At 32.6% G+C, this 19,428-nt stretch overlaps 1 protein-coding gene across 2 annotated transcripts; it reads left to right on the forward strand.

The window, feature by feature from the left end:
• The first annotated feature begins 8,700 nt into the window (after positions 1-8,700).
• Positions 8,701-17,111, forward strand: LOC126884143 (histidine protein methyltransferase 1 homolog). Of its 2 annotated transcripts, none has more exons than XM_050650005.1 (5): positions 8,701-8,833; positions 14,170-14,412; positions 14,463-14,626; positions 15,191-15,426; positions 16,920-17,111. In XM_050650005.1, the coding sequence occupies exons 1-5, from the start codon at positions 8,785-8,787 to the stop codon at positions 17,071-17,073; spliced, it is 846 nt and encodes a 281-aa protein (XP_050505962.1). In that variant the 5' UTR covers positions 8,701-8,784; the 3' UTR covers positions 17,074-17,111. The 2 variants fall into 2 exon arrangements, with proteins under 2 accessions (XP_050505962.1, XP_050505963.1); XM_050650006.1 differs by having other exon boundaries at positions 8,704-8,833; positions 14,178-14,412.
• Positions 17,112-19,428: the final 2,317 nt, after the last annotated feature.

Genomic DNA, 19,428 nt, shown 5'->3' on the forward strand with positions numbered 1-19,428 from the left:
TGGCTGTAAGTCCGGTTCCGCTAAATCGAATTTTGCATACTTGGCCTTGTTGAAAACAGCTCTTTTTCGTGAATGTAAGTGTCTTATTTTTGAAATAGCCTAGTAAATAATATGCAAACTAGGAGGCGTTATTTAACTATTTTCAGAAATCTGGTTTTCTTTGGAAAATATTAAATACAAGTATGCATTTTTAATTCTGTATTACAAAATAAGACCAAATTAGCAACATAATACCGAAAACCGCATGTTGATACCTTTTTTCTATCTCGAGATATCTTAAGAAATGTGTAAATTTTAAACATAACTGTTACTTTCACCGGTAAACGAGGTTAAGGAAAAGTCGTGTGCTATGGAAAAAACAAATAAACATTTTCCAGATGTAAACGTATATAATTAATTAAACAATAATACAAACAACACTATAAAATATAACAAAGAAATAAAAGCAACTACTTACTTAGTGACTGCCTAAATGTTCAAACTGTTGCCCATCATTTTGGATGCAAGCTTTACTCTTTCAAGAGTAGATTGAATAGCAACAGATTTAACTGTTTCAGACTTTTATTTGTGGGGACGGATTAAAGACCTTGTTTATGCCGCTAGGCCCACTACTCGAGAAAACATGATCTAGAATCTAGAGAATACGAAACGCAATTCAAAGCATTGCGAAAGCAGAAATTGAGACTGCTGTTCAATCTACTCTTGAAAAAGTAAATGCTTGCATCGAAAATGATGGGCAACAATTTGAACATTTAGGTCATCACTAAGTAAGTAGATACTTGCTTTTATTTCTTCGTTATATTTTATAGTGTTGTTTGTCTTATTGTTGTTTTAATTAATTATGTATATACGTATACATCTGGAAAATGTTTCTTTGTTTTTTCCATAGCACACTACTTTTTCTTAACATCGTTTACCGGTGACATTAACAGTTGTTTAAAATTTACACGTTTCTTAAAATATCTCGAGATGGAAAAAAGGTATCGACATGAGGTTTTCAGTATTATGTTGCTAATTTAGTCTAATTTTGTAGTACAGGATTAAAAATGCATATTTGTATTTATTATTCTCCAAAGAAAACTAGATTTCCGAAAATAATTAAATAACGCCTACTAGCTGGCATATTACTTATTAGGCTATTTCGAAAATAAGACTCTTACATTGACGAAAAAGAGCTGTTTTCAACAAGGCCAAGTATGCCAAATTCGATTTAGCAGAACCAGACTTACAGCCATTTTTTCATAAGAAGGTTCCCACTCACCCCCCCCCCCCCCCCTCTTATTTGCAAAGGTAAACTTAAACTTGTGAAATCAAATATGCGCAGAATTTTATGAAGAATACGATGATTGGATTTCGAGTGCCCTTTCATTAGGTAAATTTTGTAAAATTTAGATTTTTTTAATTTTTGAAATTCAATTACGCCATCTAGCGGTGGTCCTACAGTTAGGAAAATAATTTCCAGGCTTTTCCCGAGGCAACTTTTGTTGTAAATATTTTTTTTCTCACAGCTGTACTATAAACGGTTCCTGAGATATGGCCGAGAGTCATTCTTATTGGGACACCCGGTACATTAAAAACATTTTAAGGGTGGACGGTATTACATTTTTACGACTTAGTTTATGGATGCTCCCTTACCCAATTGCCACTGCACGCCTATGATTTTAAATCAACTGTTAGTTCGGGCTACCAAGAAGAATTCTTTATTGATGGACTATAATCATTCGGATACTGTCAGTTTAGGTGTTATTATACAGATATCAAGAAACTCGTGGAAGTTATACCTATTATTTAATAATTACTGATATTATGATAAAAACACAAATTATTATAACTTCCTCATGGTATGTAAATTTAAAATATCTTGTTAATATACAAACATGGTAAAACCTAACATCGAGTAAAATCAGTAATATTTATGGAGTAATATTATTTTAAATTGTTAATAATTAAAAGAATTAACCGTTCAACAATATTAATGACCGCTTAAAATTCTTTTGACTAGAGATAATTAATTATTGATTTAAGACGAGGAAAAAACATTTTTTTAATTAATATTTAGCGGTTTTTACACATAGGTCTGGATCCCGCATATGAAAAAAAAGTTGATTAATAGCAATAGTCCAAGTAATGAAGCTTAAATTAGTTCCAAACCTCGCAATTTTTACAGAATGGATCGATTTCCTTGAAAATTTGAGAATAAGTAGTGGATAGTCCAAGGATCAAAATCTATATGATGCCAAAAGGCGCTTTTACCATGGGGGTGGTTGTCACCCCATGTCGGGGGTGAAAATTTTTTATTATATTTTGACCACAAAAGTTGATAAAAACATTCATTCTAAGCAAAAAATGTTCTATACATTTTTTTGATAAAATTAATAGTTTTCTATTTATTCGCTATCGAAAGTGTTAGTTTTATATTAAAAAAATTAATGTTTTTAATCAGTTTTCTGCAAATAACTCAAAAAGTTTTTGTTTTATCAAAACCACTTTGCTTAAAAAAATGTACCTTTTGAAAAAATCAACAAAACCGTGTTTTTAAATTTTCTTTAAGACCAATAGTAAACCAATAGTAGTCTTCTTCGGCAAATGCTAAATACTGTAGTTTCAAAGTCAAAAGACGGGAAAACTATGCATTTTTCGAGGATCACTTGTTTAAACTAATTTGAAGTATTTAAAAATATATATCTTCAGAAATAAAAAAAAGTCTTTAGCTCAAAATTAGGTGGCTTAAAATGAAAAGAATATCAGACCCTATATTTTTCAGAGAAAAAGTGATCGAAAGCAAATCCCTAATCACCACCCTGATTAAAATTAGTCATTGACCTTATTTCGTCTCCTTTACTTATGTATTATTAATAGGTTCTAGAAGTTTAACTGGTTTAGAATGATTAGTTTTTAAAAAAATGGAGTCAAAAGCAAATATCGAATTTTTGAAGTTTGGTAAAAAATTCCCTTTTCTTCAGAATAGAAAGATTATCATCAGAGATGCAGAAAAATATTTAAATATAAAATTGTAGCTTATTTAATTCCCAAGAAACTGGTTTGCCAAAATTTCCTCTACGGTAAAAATTGAGTGAGCTATTGACAATTAAAACTTGTAATAACATGCAAAAATCACCTTTACCAATCCTTTCAAAGTCACCACTTTTTGAGACTGAGGATTTTAAAAGGATCTGGTATTAACAGTCTTCTAGACCTTGTAAAAACCTACCAAATTATTTTTTAACAAACTTTCTAAGATAAAAATTAAAAAGGTTACGGTTAAAAAATCAATATATTTTTTTCAAAAAAAAAAAGAAATCCAGTTGGAAGCATAATAATATAAGTTAGCTTTGCTTTTAGTCATTCGCCTTATTAATTCTTCTTTATTTATGTATTATTAATAGATTTTAAAAGTTTGACTGGCTTAGAGTGATTAGTTTTTAAAAAACTAGAGTTAAAAGCGAATAACGACTTTTTGTAGTTTGGTAAAAAATGCCATTTTCTTCAAAATAGAAAGATTAGCATCAGACATACGAAAAAATGTTTTAATATCAAATTGTAGGTTATTTAATTCCCAAGAACTTGGTTCGAAAAAATTTTTTCTACCGCAAAAATTGAGTGAATGGTAAATGAGTATATATCGCAAAACATTGATTTTTTCTATATAAAACTAACACTTTCGATAGCGAATAAATCGAAAAGTATTAATTTTATCAAAAAAATGTATAGAACATTTTTTGCTTAGAATGAATGTTTTTATCAACTTTTGCAGTCAAAATTTAATAAAAAATTTCCACCCTTAAGATTGGGTGGCAACCGACCCCATGGTAAAAGCGCCTTTCGGCATCATATAGATTTTGACCCTTGAACTATCCACTACTTATTCTCAAATTTTCAAGCAAATCGATCCATTCTGTAAAAATTGCGAGGTGAAAAGCTTCGGTTCCTGGACTACAAGCTGAAAATTTGTTAATAGTTAAGGGTGTCTAGTCAGATAAACTTTGATATATGGGAACACTGGAACAGGAGCAGTTATTTTAATTGTGGAACAGGTTAAAAATTTGGAACAGTCAGACTAGGAAAACGGCACATTTATTTTGTCCGACAGAACAGACTTTAACTCTCCGAACAGAGATTAAACTCTCATGCAAAAATCAGACTGCTATTTATCACCTGTCATAATTCCTGTCATTTGACATATTCTACATGTTCCACTCATTAAAACGCCCATTTGGTGATAAATAGCAGTCTGATTTTTGCATGAGAGTTAAAGTCTGTTCTGTCGGACAAAATACATGTGCCATTTTCGTGGTCTGACCGTTCCAAATTTTTAACCTGTTCCACAATTAAAACTTCCCCTGTTCCAGTGTTCCCATATATCAAAGTGTCCGACTAGACACCCTTAAGCTATTAACAAATTTTCAGCTTGCTATTAATCAACTTTTTTTTCATACGCGGGATCCAGACCTAACAGTTTAGGTCTTATTTCTGAAAATTGGTTAGGAAAATAATTGTTATGATCTGTGATACAGACCATGGACTAAAGCCTATGAAAATGGTAAAAGGCGAAAAAAAATTTCCCATATAAATAGTTAATCATAAAAATACCACAAAAAAAATAGCTTCAGAACAACAGTGAAAAAAATAGTAACAGGATAAAACCCATTGAAAAAGGAAAAAAATGTAACACAAATTAAAGAAAATATCGATTACGAAAGATCCAATTAGATGCAAGCTCAGGTAGAGGGGAAATCTATATAACAGCTAAACCAGTTCAAATATCTAGGTGTAGACTTATCAAGTTATCTTGACCCAGCCAGAGACCTAAGAGGACAAATAAATAAGGCCGCGCAATCATGTCAGAATGTTTGAGAGATGTGGTCTGGAATAACCCATATATGACAATGGACAGCAAAGTTAGAATTTATAAAACCTATGGTACTGAATCAAGAGAAGAGCTAAATAATACCAAAAGCATGCTACGAATGGCCGAAATGAAGACACTAAGAGCAATAGCAGGGAAGACAAGAAGGGATAGAATACGAAACAACATCATCAGGGAACAATGTGGCGTGCAAGATGTTGTAAGATGGGGTAGGCAAAGACGACGAGAATGATTCAGTCATGTAAAAAGTATGGAAGAGCACAGACTACCAAGAATTTAGCTAGAAGAAAAACCAGCTGGCAAGCGTCCACCAGTTAGACCACCAAAAAGATGGAGAAATCGCTGGCAGTCTACCTCTCAAGAAATACTTCAACGACGGAATTAACAGATCGATAGATCTACAAGTATAAGAAGACGAAAGAAAATAATTTACGGGCGATCTGATGTCGGAAAGTGGAAGGGGGTGAGTTTTTCAGGGTCAAAATCTTTGAATAATTAAGAATTATCTAGCTCGCTTTTTCTTTATTGTTCTGGTATTTTATTGTGTCTTTTAATCTTGTTAATTAATGTTGTCAGTTGATCCATCATTGCCGCTCTACCATATTTCAACAATTCATTTAGGCCTGGTCTTCTCACCTCCGAATAACTGGTTATTGGCAAGTTTATCTGGAAGATTACATGGATTACATGTAAATCTGCCAGATAAACTTCCCGATAACTAGTTATTCGGAGGTGAAAAGACCGGGTCTTAGTATCCCATCTTTACCTCAGAGGCGGCTTTACCTATTGTGTAGGGTGGCGATGCACACGGGCGCCGGGATGTTGGGGACGCCAAGCGCCAAACGGCGGATCCTTTACTTTGTTGCAATATAAAATATGCTTTAAAACGATTAATGAAAAATTATAATGGCACTTTTGGCACATTAGCGCGATCTATAGATTGCCGCCCACCCGGCTGTCCGTCCAACGGACGGGTGCAATCTTTTGATTCTGATCTTTTGATTTGATGTTTCAGAAATCGGTTGTGGAACCTATAAAGGTCAAATTGCTTGGGACTTGCCGGGCATTTTCAAAGGCGCTTGTACACGTGTCGCAGGGTAATTTTGTCAAATAAGCTTTGACGGATTGAATTAAGTATTATACAGGGTGTAACGAAAATACAGGTCATAAATTAAATCACTTATTCTGAGACTAAAAATAGTTCGAATGAACCTATTGCCTTGGTACAAATATGCACATAAAAAAAGTTACAGCCTTTTGAAGTTACAAAATAAAAATCGATTTTTTCGAATATATCGAAAACTATTAGAGATTTTTTGTTGAAAATGGACATGTGGCATTCTTATGGCAGGAACATCTTAAAAAAGAATTATAGTGAAATTTGTGCACCCCATAAAAATTTTATGGGGGTTTTGTTCCCTTAAACCCCCCCCAAACTTTTGTGTACGTTCCAATTAAATTATTATTGTGGTACCATTAGTTAAATTCAATATTTCTAAAACTTTTTTGCCTCTTAGTATTTTTTCGATAAGGCAGTTTTTATCGAGTTGCGTCTTCTTTTTTAATATGTTTACATAAAAATTTTATGGGGGTTTTGTTCCTTTAAACCGCCCAAATGTTTGTGTATGTTCCAATTAAACTTTTAATGCGATACCATTAGTTAAACACAGTGTTTTTAAAACTTTTTTGCCTCTTTGTATTTTTTTGAGAAGGCACTTTTTATCGAGATATTACTTCTTTTTTAATATGGTTCAAAATATACCTAAAAATGTAAATCATAAATAAATTTTCATATTATTACCAAGTCTCCATAATCGTACTTAGCCATATACAAATATGTAGTGGATTTGACAAATATTCAAAATATCTCGATAAAAACTGACTTTTCGAAAAAGTACTGAGAGGCAAAAAAGTTTTTGAAATATTGTGTTTAACTAATGGTACTACAATAATAATTAAATTGGAACGTACACAAAAGTTTGGGGGGGTTAAAGGAACAAAACCCCCATAAAATTTTTTTGGGGTGTCCAAGTTTCACTATAATTTTTTCTTAAAATACTACTACCATAAGAATGCCACATGTCTATTTTCAATAAAAGATCTCTAATAGTTTTCGATATATTGGAAAAAATCGATTTTCATTTTGTAACTTCAAAGGGCTGTAACTTTTTTTATGTGCACATTTGTACTAAGGTAAGTTAGGTTCAATCGAACTATTTTTGGTCCCAGAATATGTGATTAAATTTATGACCTGTATTTTTGTTACACCCTGTATTTAAGTTACCAAGTAAATATAAAGTAAAGCGGCTCTTCTTTTGATTAAAATTATTTAAAAGGAAGATTTTCTTTTATTACTACCACAATTATTGCGACTTTCAGCGGAGTCAGAGCGCGGAGTCAACATTGTCGCAAAGTCGATTGACAAATTTATCACTAGTGACAAGTGATATTATTCAAGATTTTGCTAATGCAAAAGCACGAACAGTATCTTTTTTATAAAAATTCCTGTAGCCTGTAATAATTCGTTGATAAATTATTTTTTTAAATAATCACAAAGTTGTCCTTTGTTGTTCATCTAACCAATTCTTTCCTAAAAGTACTATTTACTCGTGTACTCAAACTTATCAAATTTCCTCAACCAATTTTCAACCTTACCTCATAGATAAGAAAATTCATTTTTAATTAAATATTTTTAACAGATTTGGCTAGGTTGTTATGACGCCGTGAATACCTATTGTCTCCCGACATCAACGGCGTAACCAGTTGAACATCGTTGAATACTCATAATGATGTTAAGCGTATGGAGCCCAAAGTATATCCCAGTGGGGTAGTTATAACCCCCAAACCCCCCCGGTTACGCCACTGTCCGACATTATTTAATATTGCACTATTTGCATCTGGATTTTTGTTTACATTATAAGCGTACCTAATAGCCTCTAATACCCTATGTACTAGTGCTAGGTAGGTACCTATTCGGCTATTCCATTTTGACTGCGCGTCTACCAAAGGGTGCCAGGGCATCGACTGCACACGGGCGCTACATGGGCTCGAGCCACCTCTGACTTTACCTGCAGCTTTTCTGCAGTGTTTGTGGTTCCAATCCAATGTCATTTGCAGTTATCCTATCCTCTGTATATAACTTCTCTAGACTATCAATATTATTAGGTATATTATAGTCAATCCAGGCATCCTTATTTCGATGTGCTTTGAGTCTATAATTCCTTCACCTTCTCTATTTGACCTCTTATAAATGCCCTTATATTTCTTTGTGTAAATCATAAAAATCATGCTCCAGTTCTTTTGAGAAGAGTTTCCAGTGATCGTTTTTAATTCTTCTTATAAGTGTATGTCTTTCATTTCTTATTCTCTTGTTATCTTCGTACACTACTTGTTGTGTCTTGCTGACATGTGTACGCTGTGTACGTACTTTAGGCGCTTTAGGTAAGCTTTTTTTCTTTTCCTTGCATTTTTCTTTCCCCTCTGTATAGAACTACGGAGTTTTTCGGTTTGGAAGAGACTTTGGCAGCCAAGAGGCTTGAAAGAGAGTCTAAGATGTTTAAGTTTTATTTCGGTAGATACGTTATTGTACGCGTTGTACCAACAATTGTTGAATGAAAATAAGTTGTAAAGGACATATAAAAAACGCCATCGAAGAAATGGAAGGATTGTTGGTAATCCATCTTGTAAGAAATATAACAATGAAATTAAACTATCGTAAAAACAACAAGAAGAAGAATTTATTTAAATGTTTTGCAAATCTAAATGGTGACTGTACAGCTTATAACATAAAAGGCTGGAAATTTTTAACTGTCTTCCTGTCTAACAGGAACTACTGCTAACTTCACTTTTATTATGGAATTTAAAAGTAGATAAAAAGTATCATGCATATTTTTAAGTTTTAATAACTATCTTAAAACATGTTTAAGTTTAATTTTAACTCAGACGATAAAGATGATAATAAAGAAGGTAGGTAAATATCTAATGACGTATTATCAGTCAAAATAAACAATTTTGATTTCACTTTGCAACCTCATTAAAATCTGGTTATTTAAAATGTTTAAATGCAATGGTTTTTATGACTAACTAAAGTATGTTAAATTATATACTGGCAATAGAGTGAATAGAGTCCTTTACCTTTTCATATAGGATCACATTGTTATTCTGCAGATAATGAGCTAACAAATACTTGTTTTTGTGCAGTGTTGATTGCTGTACTAGTTTTAAATTTTGTCTTCAGCTTGAGAATATGATACATTTGTGTTATTTCCTTCTTCTTCTAAAGGTGCCTATCTTCTAGTGATGTTAACGACCACATTAACCCATCTTATTCTATTCACACCAGCTCGAAATAGATCAGTTCATGTTGGACCAGTCCATTCCCTAAGATTGGCCAGCTAAGATATATGTCTACACTCAGGGTTTCTCTTGCCTTGTAGAATCAACTGTAGAAGTCTATACTTATTTATTATTAGACATATAATGTGGCCGAAGTAAGCCAATTTTCTGTTCTTTATGGTGTTAATACCAAATAAGTACTTCCAAACTATTTTTGTTAGAGACTTTAATCTGCCAAACATTTTGTGGTCTAATGATGAACTGTCTTCCAATGTTACTTTTACTCAATATTGTACTCCTAATGAAACTCAATCTGCTTGGATATTGTCAAATCTATGTAATTTTCACAATTTATTTCAAATCAACACAATATCCAATTCTCATGGGGTTTTATTGGACTTGATATTTGCTAACGACAGTTCTATTAAAGTTGTAGCTTAGATTAGTTCCATTAGATATGCCTTGAACATTGCCATAAAAGATTTTCATTGTAGTAATAACTGCTCAACAAACCAGAACAGCTCTTACTCTTTGGATATTAATAACACTGATTTTAATGCCTTGAATGATTACCTTTCTTATATTAACTGGGATCAAATTCTTGAAAATCAAAGTCAGATACTATATACATTCTACGAAGTCATGTACTGTGCTTTTGAAATTTTTGTGCCAAAAAAAATAATGTTAACAAAAAAGTTTCCAAAATGGTTCTCGCCAAAACTAAAGAAACTAGTAATTGAAAAAAAGTTATCACATTTAAAATTTAAAGTTAGTTCCTCTCTAAATGATTATAATGCATTCTTGAGCCTTAGAAATAAATGAAAAGCTCTAACAAAAACTTGTCATAATAACTTTATAGAAAAAACTGAGAATTCCATTCATAGTAACATTGAATCGTTTTGGTCATTTATAAATTCTAAATGAACGAGGATGGGTTTACCAAATGAAATGTCTTTGAACAGTATCACTTATACAACTCCAAGTGATATTGCAAATGCATTCGCATTATATTTCTCATCAGTTTATTCTGAGAAAGCAATCAGTAAACGTGTTTCACCTCCCACCACCAATATAACGATTAATTCCTATAATATTACAATATCTCAAGTATACGAAAAATGATGACGTTAGATGTGAACAGAGGTCCTGGTCCTGACAAAATACCTGCTATAGTTTTAAAGAAATGCAGTTTTATTTTGGCAACACCATTGTGGAAAATTTTTAATTCTTCTTTGTATACTGGTTACTTTCCGGATCCTTGGAAATTAAGTTTTTTAACGCCAATACATAAAGCTGGTAGTAGATCCGACATTACAAATTACAGACCAATTTCTATACTAAGTACTATTCCTAAGTTATTTGAAAGCTTAGTGTCGGACTGCCTCTCGGTATGTTTCAAATTGTTTCCAGTAGATGAGCAATATGGTTTTCAGAAACACAAATTATCGGAATTAAATCCTCTTTGCTATTTGGATGCGTTTTCAAGCTCTTTGGAGGGTGGGTATCAAATTGATTCTATTTATACAGACTTCTCCAAGGCATTTGACAGGGTAAATCATAACATCCTATTGTCTAAATTAGAAGCTGCTGGAGTAAATGGGAAACTGCTTGAATGGCTGGAAAGCTACCTAATAGGAAGGCGCCAAGCAGTAAGGATCCAGGATTGCCTATCTCAGGATGTAGTTGTCAGTTCTGGTGTCCCTCAGGGTTCACATCTGGGTCCGCTATTATTTATTATATTTATAAATGATATTGCAGATATAAACTGTGATAAGCTTTTGTTTGCGGATGATTTAAAAATCTTTTCGAAAATATCTAGTCCTGACGATTCCGAAAATCTGCAAATCAATTAAATAAAATACAGCATCAGTGTAAAGAAAATGAAATGGAGCTAAATGTCAAAAAGTGCCATAAAATTAGTTTTTATCAAGGTAGAATGTATATTGTTTGAATATAAACTTGATAACACACCACTAGATTGTGTTAATACAATAAGAGATCTTGGAATACTGTTTGACAAATCGCTAAAATTCGCAGATCATATCGATTCTATCGAAACTATTCTATAAACGAAACTGCTATGGTTTTAAAAGTCTTAATACCCTAAAATTGTTATACTGTTCTCTTGTTAGACCTCACTTGGAATACTGTTGTAGTGTTTGGTCACCTTACTGTAATGTTTACGCAGAAAAAATTGAAAAAGTTCAAAATAAATTCCTTAGGTATTTGGGGTTTAAAAATTAGAGCTATTAATGGAAGTAACAGGTTTTACAGTTATGACGAAATTAGAGCATTTATAAATATCAACACCCTGGAAGAACGTCGTTATCACCATGATTTGAAAATTCTGTATAGTTTGTTAAATGATACAGCAAATAGTCATTATTTATTGTCCAAGGTTGGTTTTAAAGTTCCTTCATACAGTACTCGAAATGCAGTTGAAACCACTTTTCATGTACCATTTTATCAATGTAATTATGGCCTCAATAAACCTATAACTGGAATGTTACGTCTAGCAAATCAAAATACTGAGAAGCTTAATTTTAGTTCCACACCTCAATTTATACGCGACTTGCAACAAATTAATATTGCCCCTTAATTGTTTTGTCTTGTCCATCTTTACCAGTCTGTTTCTAATTTGTTCTGTATGTAATTTAATTCTTTTAACTATTATATTTTATGTGTTATATATATGACTTATATTTAGTATACTAAAATGTTCCAAAATTTGTAAAAAATTGTAACTGTATTGGGCTTGTCCCGTGGAAATAAAAAAACAAACAAAACAAATAATTTCTTTGTCTGTTCTTAGCCTCAGGACGATAGTTACGTTAATTATGTGGTGAATATATGACACCTTTAACTTATGTCAGTAGCACCACACTTTAAATGCCTCTAATGGTTTTACGACATCTTATTCACTTTCTACTCTTTAGTATCCTCCTCTGTAGATACTAAATACGTAACATCTAAGAATTCTTATGTGTATATTGATAAGTTGCAGAGAATCTTCCCAAGATTGTTAAAAGAGCTTCTAGCTTTTTCTATATGAGTTTTTACTTCTTAGCTATGATCCCAGGTATCCTAAATATTGCAGCCCAAATAGCATATTTTCTCCACTCTTTCTAGTGGTGTATCGCTTATTGTAATTTAGGCGTTTATATTGGTGTTTTTACTAATGATCATTATTTTTGTCTTCTTACAATTTAGTTTAAGGCCATATTTATTACATGTTTCTACAATATTATCCATCATCCTTTGGAGTCCCTGTACACTATCTACCAGCAATACTATATTGTCTGCATATCTAATATTGTTTATAAGTCATTTCCATTTACTGCAATATCATCTTCCGATTTGTCTAAGGCTTTTCTAAGGATGTTTCAGAGTATATGTTAAATAATGCTGGTGACAGTATGCGACCCTGTGTGACTCCTTTTCCGACAGTGAAGATCTCAGTAGTTCATTTTCAAATCCCACTGTTGCTTTTTGTTGGAGATATAAGTTTGAGATCAGTCTTATATCCTTACTGTACCGAGAGAATTCTCCACGTTGCAAGTTGCAAAGAACGCCGGTAAAATGTGAAAAGTTTGTTGTGGTGTTTTACGGTAGCTGTTCACTCAAATGTTCATATATTATTCTATTTCTTGCCCGTTTCAAATTCCATTACAGTTCTAACAAAATAGCAAGTGTTTTTTTTAATTAACCAATTCAACAGGCGAGAATTACAGCACCTTATGAAAGTTCATTAAAAGTTTCTCTACGGAGCAATCGAAGGCTAGCGGCACATTGAACTTACTGCAAGTAAAAACCGCTGAAAGAGACACTGTTATCAATTCAAGACTCTCCCTGAAGAGGTATTGAAAACCGGCACCCCTTCACTTACCATTGAGTCCTAATGTTTTTAGGATGTCGATTAGTTTCCCATATGGTACTTTGTGAAATGCCTGTTCGAAATCAATTAATCATGCATACACATCACAGCTGACATCCCTAGCTCTCTTTATTAGAACTTCCAAACTGAAAAGTGCTTCCCTCCTTCAGAGTCCTACTTTGAATCCAAACTGAACTTCACTTAGGTGTTCTTCTAATTTTGTGTAGGTATATACATGAGCTATATACGAATAATAAGGGCGAAAGCAGCATACGTTAGAATGAGACCCATTTTCAACAGTCGAAACATAGCATTAAAAACAATTTACCGTCTGTTGAAATGCTACATATTGTCAGTTCTGCTCTACGGAATGGAAGCAAGGACACTAACTGTTGCATCTATGAATCGGCTGGAGGCTTTCGAAATGTGGTGTTATAGGCGCATCTTACGTATATCCTGGGTTGACCGAATTACCAATGTGGAAGTCCTGCGTAGAATGGGGAAAGAGTGTGAAATTCTCATAACCATAAAAACAAAAAAAATTAGAATATCTACTACATGTAATGAGAAATCAAGAACGTTACGGCCTTCTCCAAGGGAAGGTAAATGGTAAAAGGGGACCGGGAAGAAGACGCATTTCCTGGCTTCAAAATTTACGTAAGTGGTATAACACGACTACCACTGAACTGTTCCGCGCTGCGGTAAACAAAGTCAAGATAGCCATGATGATCGCCAACATCCGGAACGGATAGGCACTTTAAGAAGAGATATACATGAGTGAATGATAGTAGTAATGATACTTTAAGTACATGACTCATCAAACTAATTAATCTATGTTCTTCACATTTCCTAGCGTTGATTTCTTTGGAAAGTGGGATGAATATTGATAGTAGCAAGTCTTGATAAGTGACTAGTCTCATATATGTTGTTGAATAGCTTCGTAAGAGTTATGATTTGGTGTGCCTCTAATAGATTCAAAAGTTCACCACACACATTATCAACTGCACTAACCATTTCTTAGTCCTTTTTAACCATTTATATTCTATGTATTACCTACTTAGAAATGTATTACTGAGTATGATATATAATGTAGATTTGAAGGTTGAAGATGATGGTACATGTTTTGCGGAATGTAAGGAAATACAAGCTTCGGCAAATCGACAATACGATTTAAAGAATGTCAAAACGAAACTCCTAAACATAAACAACACAAACATCCAGTACGTTTGCAATGAATCTTTACTTGATATTTTAAAATCTAATCAAGATTTAAGCGAAGACTCCATATTGAAAGCTGAAGAAAAACACTCCGATCTATTACCCGCAGTATATGAAGGTAATCTATTAAGTTTTACCATATCTTTGACTAATAAGGATATTTTTTAGGTGGTTTGAAGATATGGGAGTGTACTTATGATCTTTTGGATTATCTTTCAGAAAACCAAGTGGATTTTAAAGACAAATCGGTTTTGGATTTAGGATGTGGTGCTGGAATTTTAGGTATATATAGTTTGCTACATCAAGCACGATGTTGTTGGTTTCAGGATTATGTAAGTTGGAGTATGAGAAGATACTAGTTTTTATTTTAAAGTTAATGGTATTTAAAGAAAAATGAATTTTATATAAAATTAGATATATGATATGTGTAGGGGTAGTATCAAGACTTTTTTGTTTTTATTTCATGCTCGAATTTTTGTGCCAAGTAAGTTACAAGGATATTGTTGATATACTTACTACTTACATGAAACGGTGTATCTTAAATTTTTTTATAAGTGGGGGTATGAACACATGCTTTTTTGTGAAGTTTACGACACCGCGCCGGCTGGAAGATGATGTTAAAGCCAATTTATCTAGGATTGGGGTACAACAATGGGAAATGGCAGCGCAAAATCATAGAAGATGGAAGGCTGCAGTGGATGCAGCTAAGATTCACCCCGAGTTGTAAAACCAATCAAGAAGAAGCCTGCTGGAAGGTTAATCTCATTAGCAGTTGAAATTTCAAAAGACCAAGACTCAAAGTGGGCTTAGCAATAATATTGAGGAAAAAATGTTTTGCGCATACTTAAGTATTAATATTTTTTGATAAAGTTTCTATTTGTTTGTGATCTTTTTAGAACCAAGACGTTATAGACAATATAACCATACCGAATATTGAATTAAATTGTAAAGAATCACTGGACAGATGTAGGTTTTTCTCCGGAGATTGGCATTCTTTTGTTGATTTATCAGAAAAGAACTATCCAGACAAAAAATTTGACTATATCCTTACTTCTGAAACCATATACAACACTGGTTATTATAAGAAGCTGCATTTGGTGTTTGAAAAGTTACTTGCCAAAAATGGTGTAGTGTATCCTTACATAAATCTATATACAGTCGAACCCGCTTATTGGAATAGCCTTTGTGCAAGGCAAAAATATTCTTATAACCGGGATATTCTAATAACCGATCATTGGTGGCTAGTCGAAATAAGTGTTACCGAATATACGTAATAATATTATTTACATACTGTGCCAATGTGTAGTTTTACATACTATACCAATATGTAGTTTTATTACATAATATGCCAATATGTCTATCATATTATATGTACCTACATATTCAGTGTATGTAAATGGTTTTAGGTCTTTTTACGTCAATAATACAGTAGTGTAACTAGTACTTATCTATGTATGTGTTAAATACCAAATTACATTACATGTATGTGAATGAATACATTATATAATTAATATGAAATGTATGCAATATGTAGATATGTAAATATTTTCTTATTAAAATGCATACCTATATAACAAAATTACTTTTTTTTTCTTGAGAAATTATTGGTAATTATAGCTTTTTCGTTGTTAATCCGTGTGGTCATCCTTAATCCATTGGTTGAATAGAAGTTTTATTGGCGTCAAGAAATGGATTGTTACATTCTTGTTCTTTTCTCTTCTTTTCGAATTTAACAAAGCCATAATTCCATCTTGCAAACAAGTAGGTACTCTCTGAGTGAATTCTAACTAAACTGCTTCTAACAATTTTATAACAGGCAACAGTGCCTTTGTGTAGACAAATAAAAATTATTTTATGACCCATGCATTTGTCGGCTATGCTAAAGATCGAATTGGTATTCCTAACAAAGTAATAAATATTTATTACCCTAATAATATCTAATCCAGCACTACCGGCCGTTGACGACAAACTATAATACCAAACATAATTTAAATTTTTAGTAAATTGTAAAAAAAATATTCTTTGACCTGCAAAATATGCTAATAAGCGGTATTATCTAGTTAGATCCTATTCCAATAAACAGATAAATTTATTAAGGAGTAAATGGAAATGTTTCGGGAACTTGAATTTATATTCCATAAACCGGGATATTCCTATAACAGGGATGCTAATAAGCGGGTTCGACTGTATATTGAAAATATAAGGCAAATTTTTTTGACGTGGATTAACTAATGCTATTTTTTAGTTGAAAAATCTTCTACTAGATGGCAGTTTGAAACAATAGGGTGGTTTAACATAAAAAATATAAATTAAGTACGAAAATATATGATTATTGTTATTTTCTTTAGTTATTTATTTTTTAACAGTATTTTTCAAGTTTTCATCTCTGTTTAAAAGAAATTTTGGTCAAGATCTTCAAAATTGTGTCAAGTTTCGAATATGAGTTAATTGCTTGTTGTATCACGGAATCTTGCAGTCATTTTTTTGTGTTTGGTAACATGAAACATACAGAGCTAAATGTGACAGGTGCTCGACCAATTCATAAACCAATTAGTGTAATATTCCGAAGTGTTTTGTATATATACGTCAACACTGCTTTTTCATTTTCCTTAATAAAATCTATAGACTTTTGGCAGCCAAATCTTTCTATTTTGGAGTAGGAGGGGGAGTGCATCTTTACCAGGATTTCATGGACAGCCAAAAAGTTCTGAAACATACCAGTTGTTGGCAAAGTACAGAAGGAGTGAAGAGGGAAATTTTAAAACTAGAATTTTTGTAATACTTTTTATACCATCTTAAAATAAACTAGCTATAGAATTTGTTTTAAAGTTACTCTAGAAATCCTTTTACCATTTATGCAGTGAGTTTTTTTGTATTCGGAAATATGGGATATAATATGGGAAAAATACTTCAGAAAACTCTACAAAGGTGAAGAAGCCAATGACTAACACGATTACAAAACAGAGACAGGTATATCACTAAAGAAACTGAAGTAGAATCGAGAATGAAGATCTTAAAGAATAGACGATCGCCAGGTACTGATGGAATACCGAACGAACTGCTGAAATACAGCGGTCAGGAACTCACTAATTGTCTCACAACATTGTTTAACAAAATCTTAGACAAAGCAGAGATACCACAAGATTGGCACACCAGTATCACAATACCGATTTTTAAGAAATGACAGAACATTTACAGAGGAATAACTCTCTTAAATACGACAATGAAATTATTCAGAGGCACACTCAAGGATAAATTGGAAACACAGATAAGAACAGCAATGTAATGAAAGAATGCATTACCACTGCGAAAGATCCAATTAGATGCAAGCTCGTGGTAGAGGGGAAACCCATAGAACAGTTAAACCAGTTCAACAGGGTTGAAAAAAAAAAAACATGTTTTTTTTATTTTATACAAAACAAACGTTTTTTTCGTTTTAAACGTTTTTTTTTTGTTTTAAACATGTTTTATTTTTCGTTTTTATATTACGTGTTTTAAACAAATAAAACGTAGAAAAAAACACTGTTTAAATCATATTTCTTAAAATGAGAAGGATCTGTTTGAGGAATTAGGCAGCAAAGATACATATAATAACTTATGGCTGTTCAGCCCATATTCTGAACTTACTTGCCCACGATATAGGAGTGCCAGGAATAAAGAACAGTGTCAAAAAATTGCAAATATTTCAGAAAAGTACATTTTGCTAGCGCAAAATTCCGAGAAGCTGGTGATTCTGCTCTTGTATTGCATTAGGATGTTCGTTGGAATACTTTATCGGAATGCTTAGAAAGTTAGTTGAAAAACTGGCCAATATTATTTCACATTAATTTGCTCTAAACCTAAACAATAGAATAAGTATTGATAAAGATGTATCAAAGCTTGTAAATGATACAAAGTTAAAGACAAATGCCCAAGACTAGGTATTTATAAAAACTAAAGTATATTGCAGTGCAGGGACAAAGTCCAAACAAATAATACTTGCACTAAAGGAGAGGCTACAGAGATATGGCTAGAACTTCTGGAAGCATTCGAGACTGAACACACAAATGGCGAATTTTTGGTAAATGATACGAATAAAGTCAATGAGCTTATGAAAATGGCTTTGATCCTGGCTCATTTCTTGACAAGTTTGCTTGCTCATCGCTTTAGTGGAAATAAATTTAGTCAAGAGCAAATAAAAACTGGTACGGAATATGTAGAAACTTCACTTCACATCCAGAAGCATTGCCAATTATTATTAATTACCAGGCAAAGTGTGTACCCTTTAATCCATATATATTTTCTAAACATCTAATGTACAACCATTGGCATGGTGGCATTCTATGGTTATACAACATAAAAAAACTCTTCTCATCATACGCTTTAGTCAATTCCAAACTATGTCACCGGCTAGGCAATGTCAAAGCTGCTAAGTTGGTTTCAATTTTTAAAGAGCTTAATTCTATAAGTGACCACGTGGCTGATAAAATTGATGACTTAGATTACAAGATTACTATGAGACTGAAACAATTTGAGAAATTTATTAACTCTTGTATGCAAAATGTTTTGAGTTTTCCAATTTTTGTTGTGTTCCGATTATTAATAAATAAAAATATATTTGTTACAAAGTCTGCATAAAAATATGTATAAGATTTTTTTTCATATTTATGTATTATTCACAAAAAAAATGAAAAAAAACGCTTGTTTAATTTAAGTGTTTTAAACATGTTTAAAACAGTTGTTTAAAACAAAATGTTTAAAACAAAACAACCCTGCAGTTCAAATATCTAGGTATTCATTTATCAAATCATGATCCAGCCATGGATATAAAGGACAAATAAACAAGGCCGCAGTCATGTCCGGATGTTTGAGTGATGTAGTCTGGAATAACTCATAATATATGAGAATGGACAGCAAAATTAGAATTTATAAAACTTGCATCAGACCTGTTATGACCTACGGTATTTAATCAAGAGAAGACACCAATAAAACCAAAAACACGCTACGAACAGCCGAAATGCAGACACTAAGAGCAATAGCAGGGCAACAAGAAGGGCTGGAATATGAAACCATATCATCAGGGAACAATGTGGCGTGCAAGATGGGGTAGGCAAAGACGAACAGAATAGTTCAGTCATGTAAAAAGAATGGAGGA

The sequence above is a fragment of the Diabrotica virgifera genome, chromosome 4 (genome assembly GCF_917563875.1).
Source record: "Diabrotica virgifera virgifera chromosome 4, PGI_DIABVI_V3a".
NCBI lineage: Eukaryota > Metazoa > Arthropoda > Insecta > Coleoptera > Chrysomelidae > Diabrotica > Diabrotica virgifera.

What these genes read in the sequence shown, in the direction of transcription:
- LOC126884143 (XM_050650005.1), top strand. Translation starts at nt 8,785, where the DNA reads ATGTTTAAGTTTAATTTTAACTCAGACGATAAAGATGATAATAAAGAA. An exon ending in ATTACCCGCAGTATATGAAG is followed by an intron (nt 14,413 to 14,462) that starts GTAATCTATTAA and finishes GATATTTTTTAG; the next exon opens with GTGGTTTGAAGATATGGGAG. An exon ending in CTTGCCAAAAATGGTGTAGT is followed by an intron (nt 15,427 to 16,919) that starts GTATCCTTACAT and finishes TAAAATCTATAG; the next exon opens with ACTTTTGGCAGCCAAATCTT.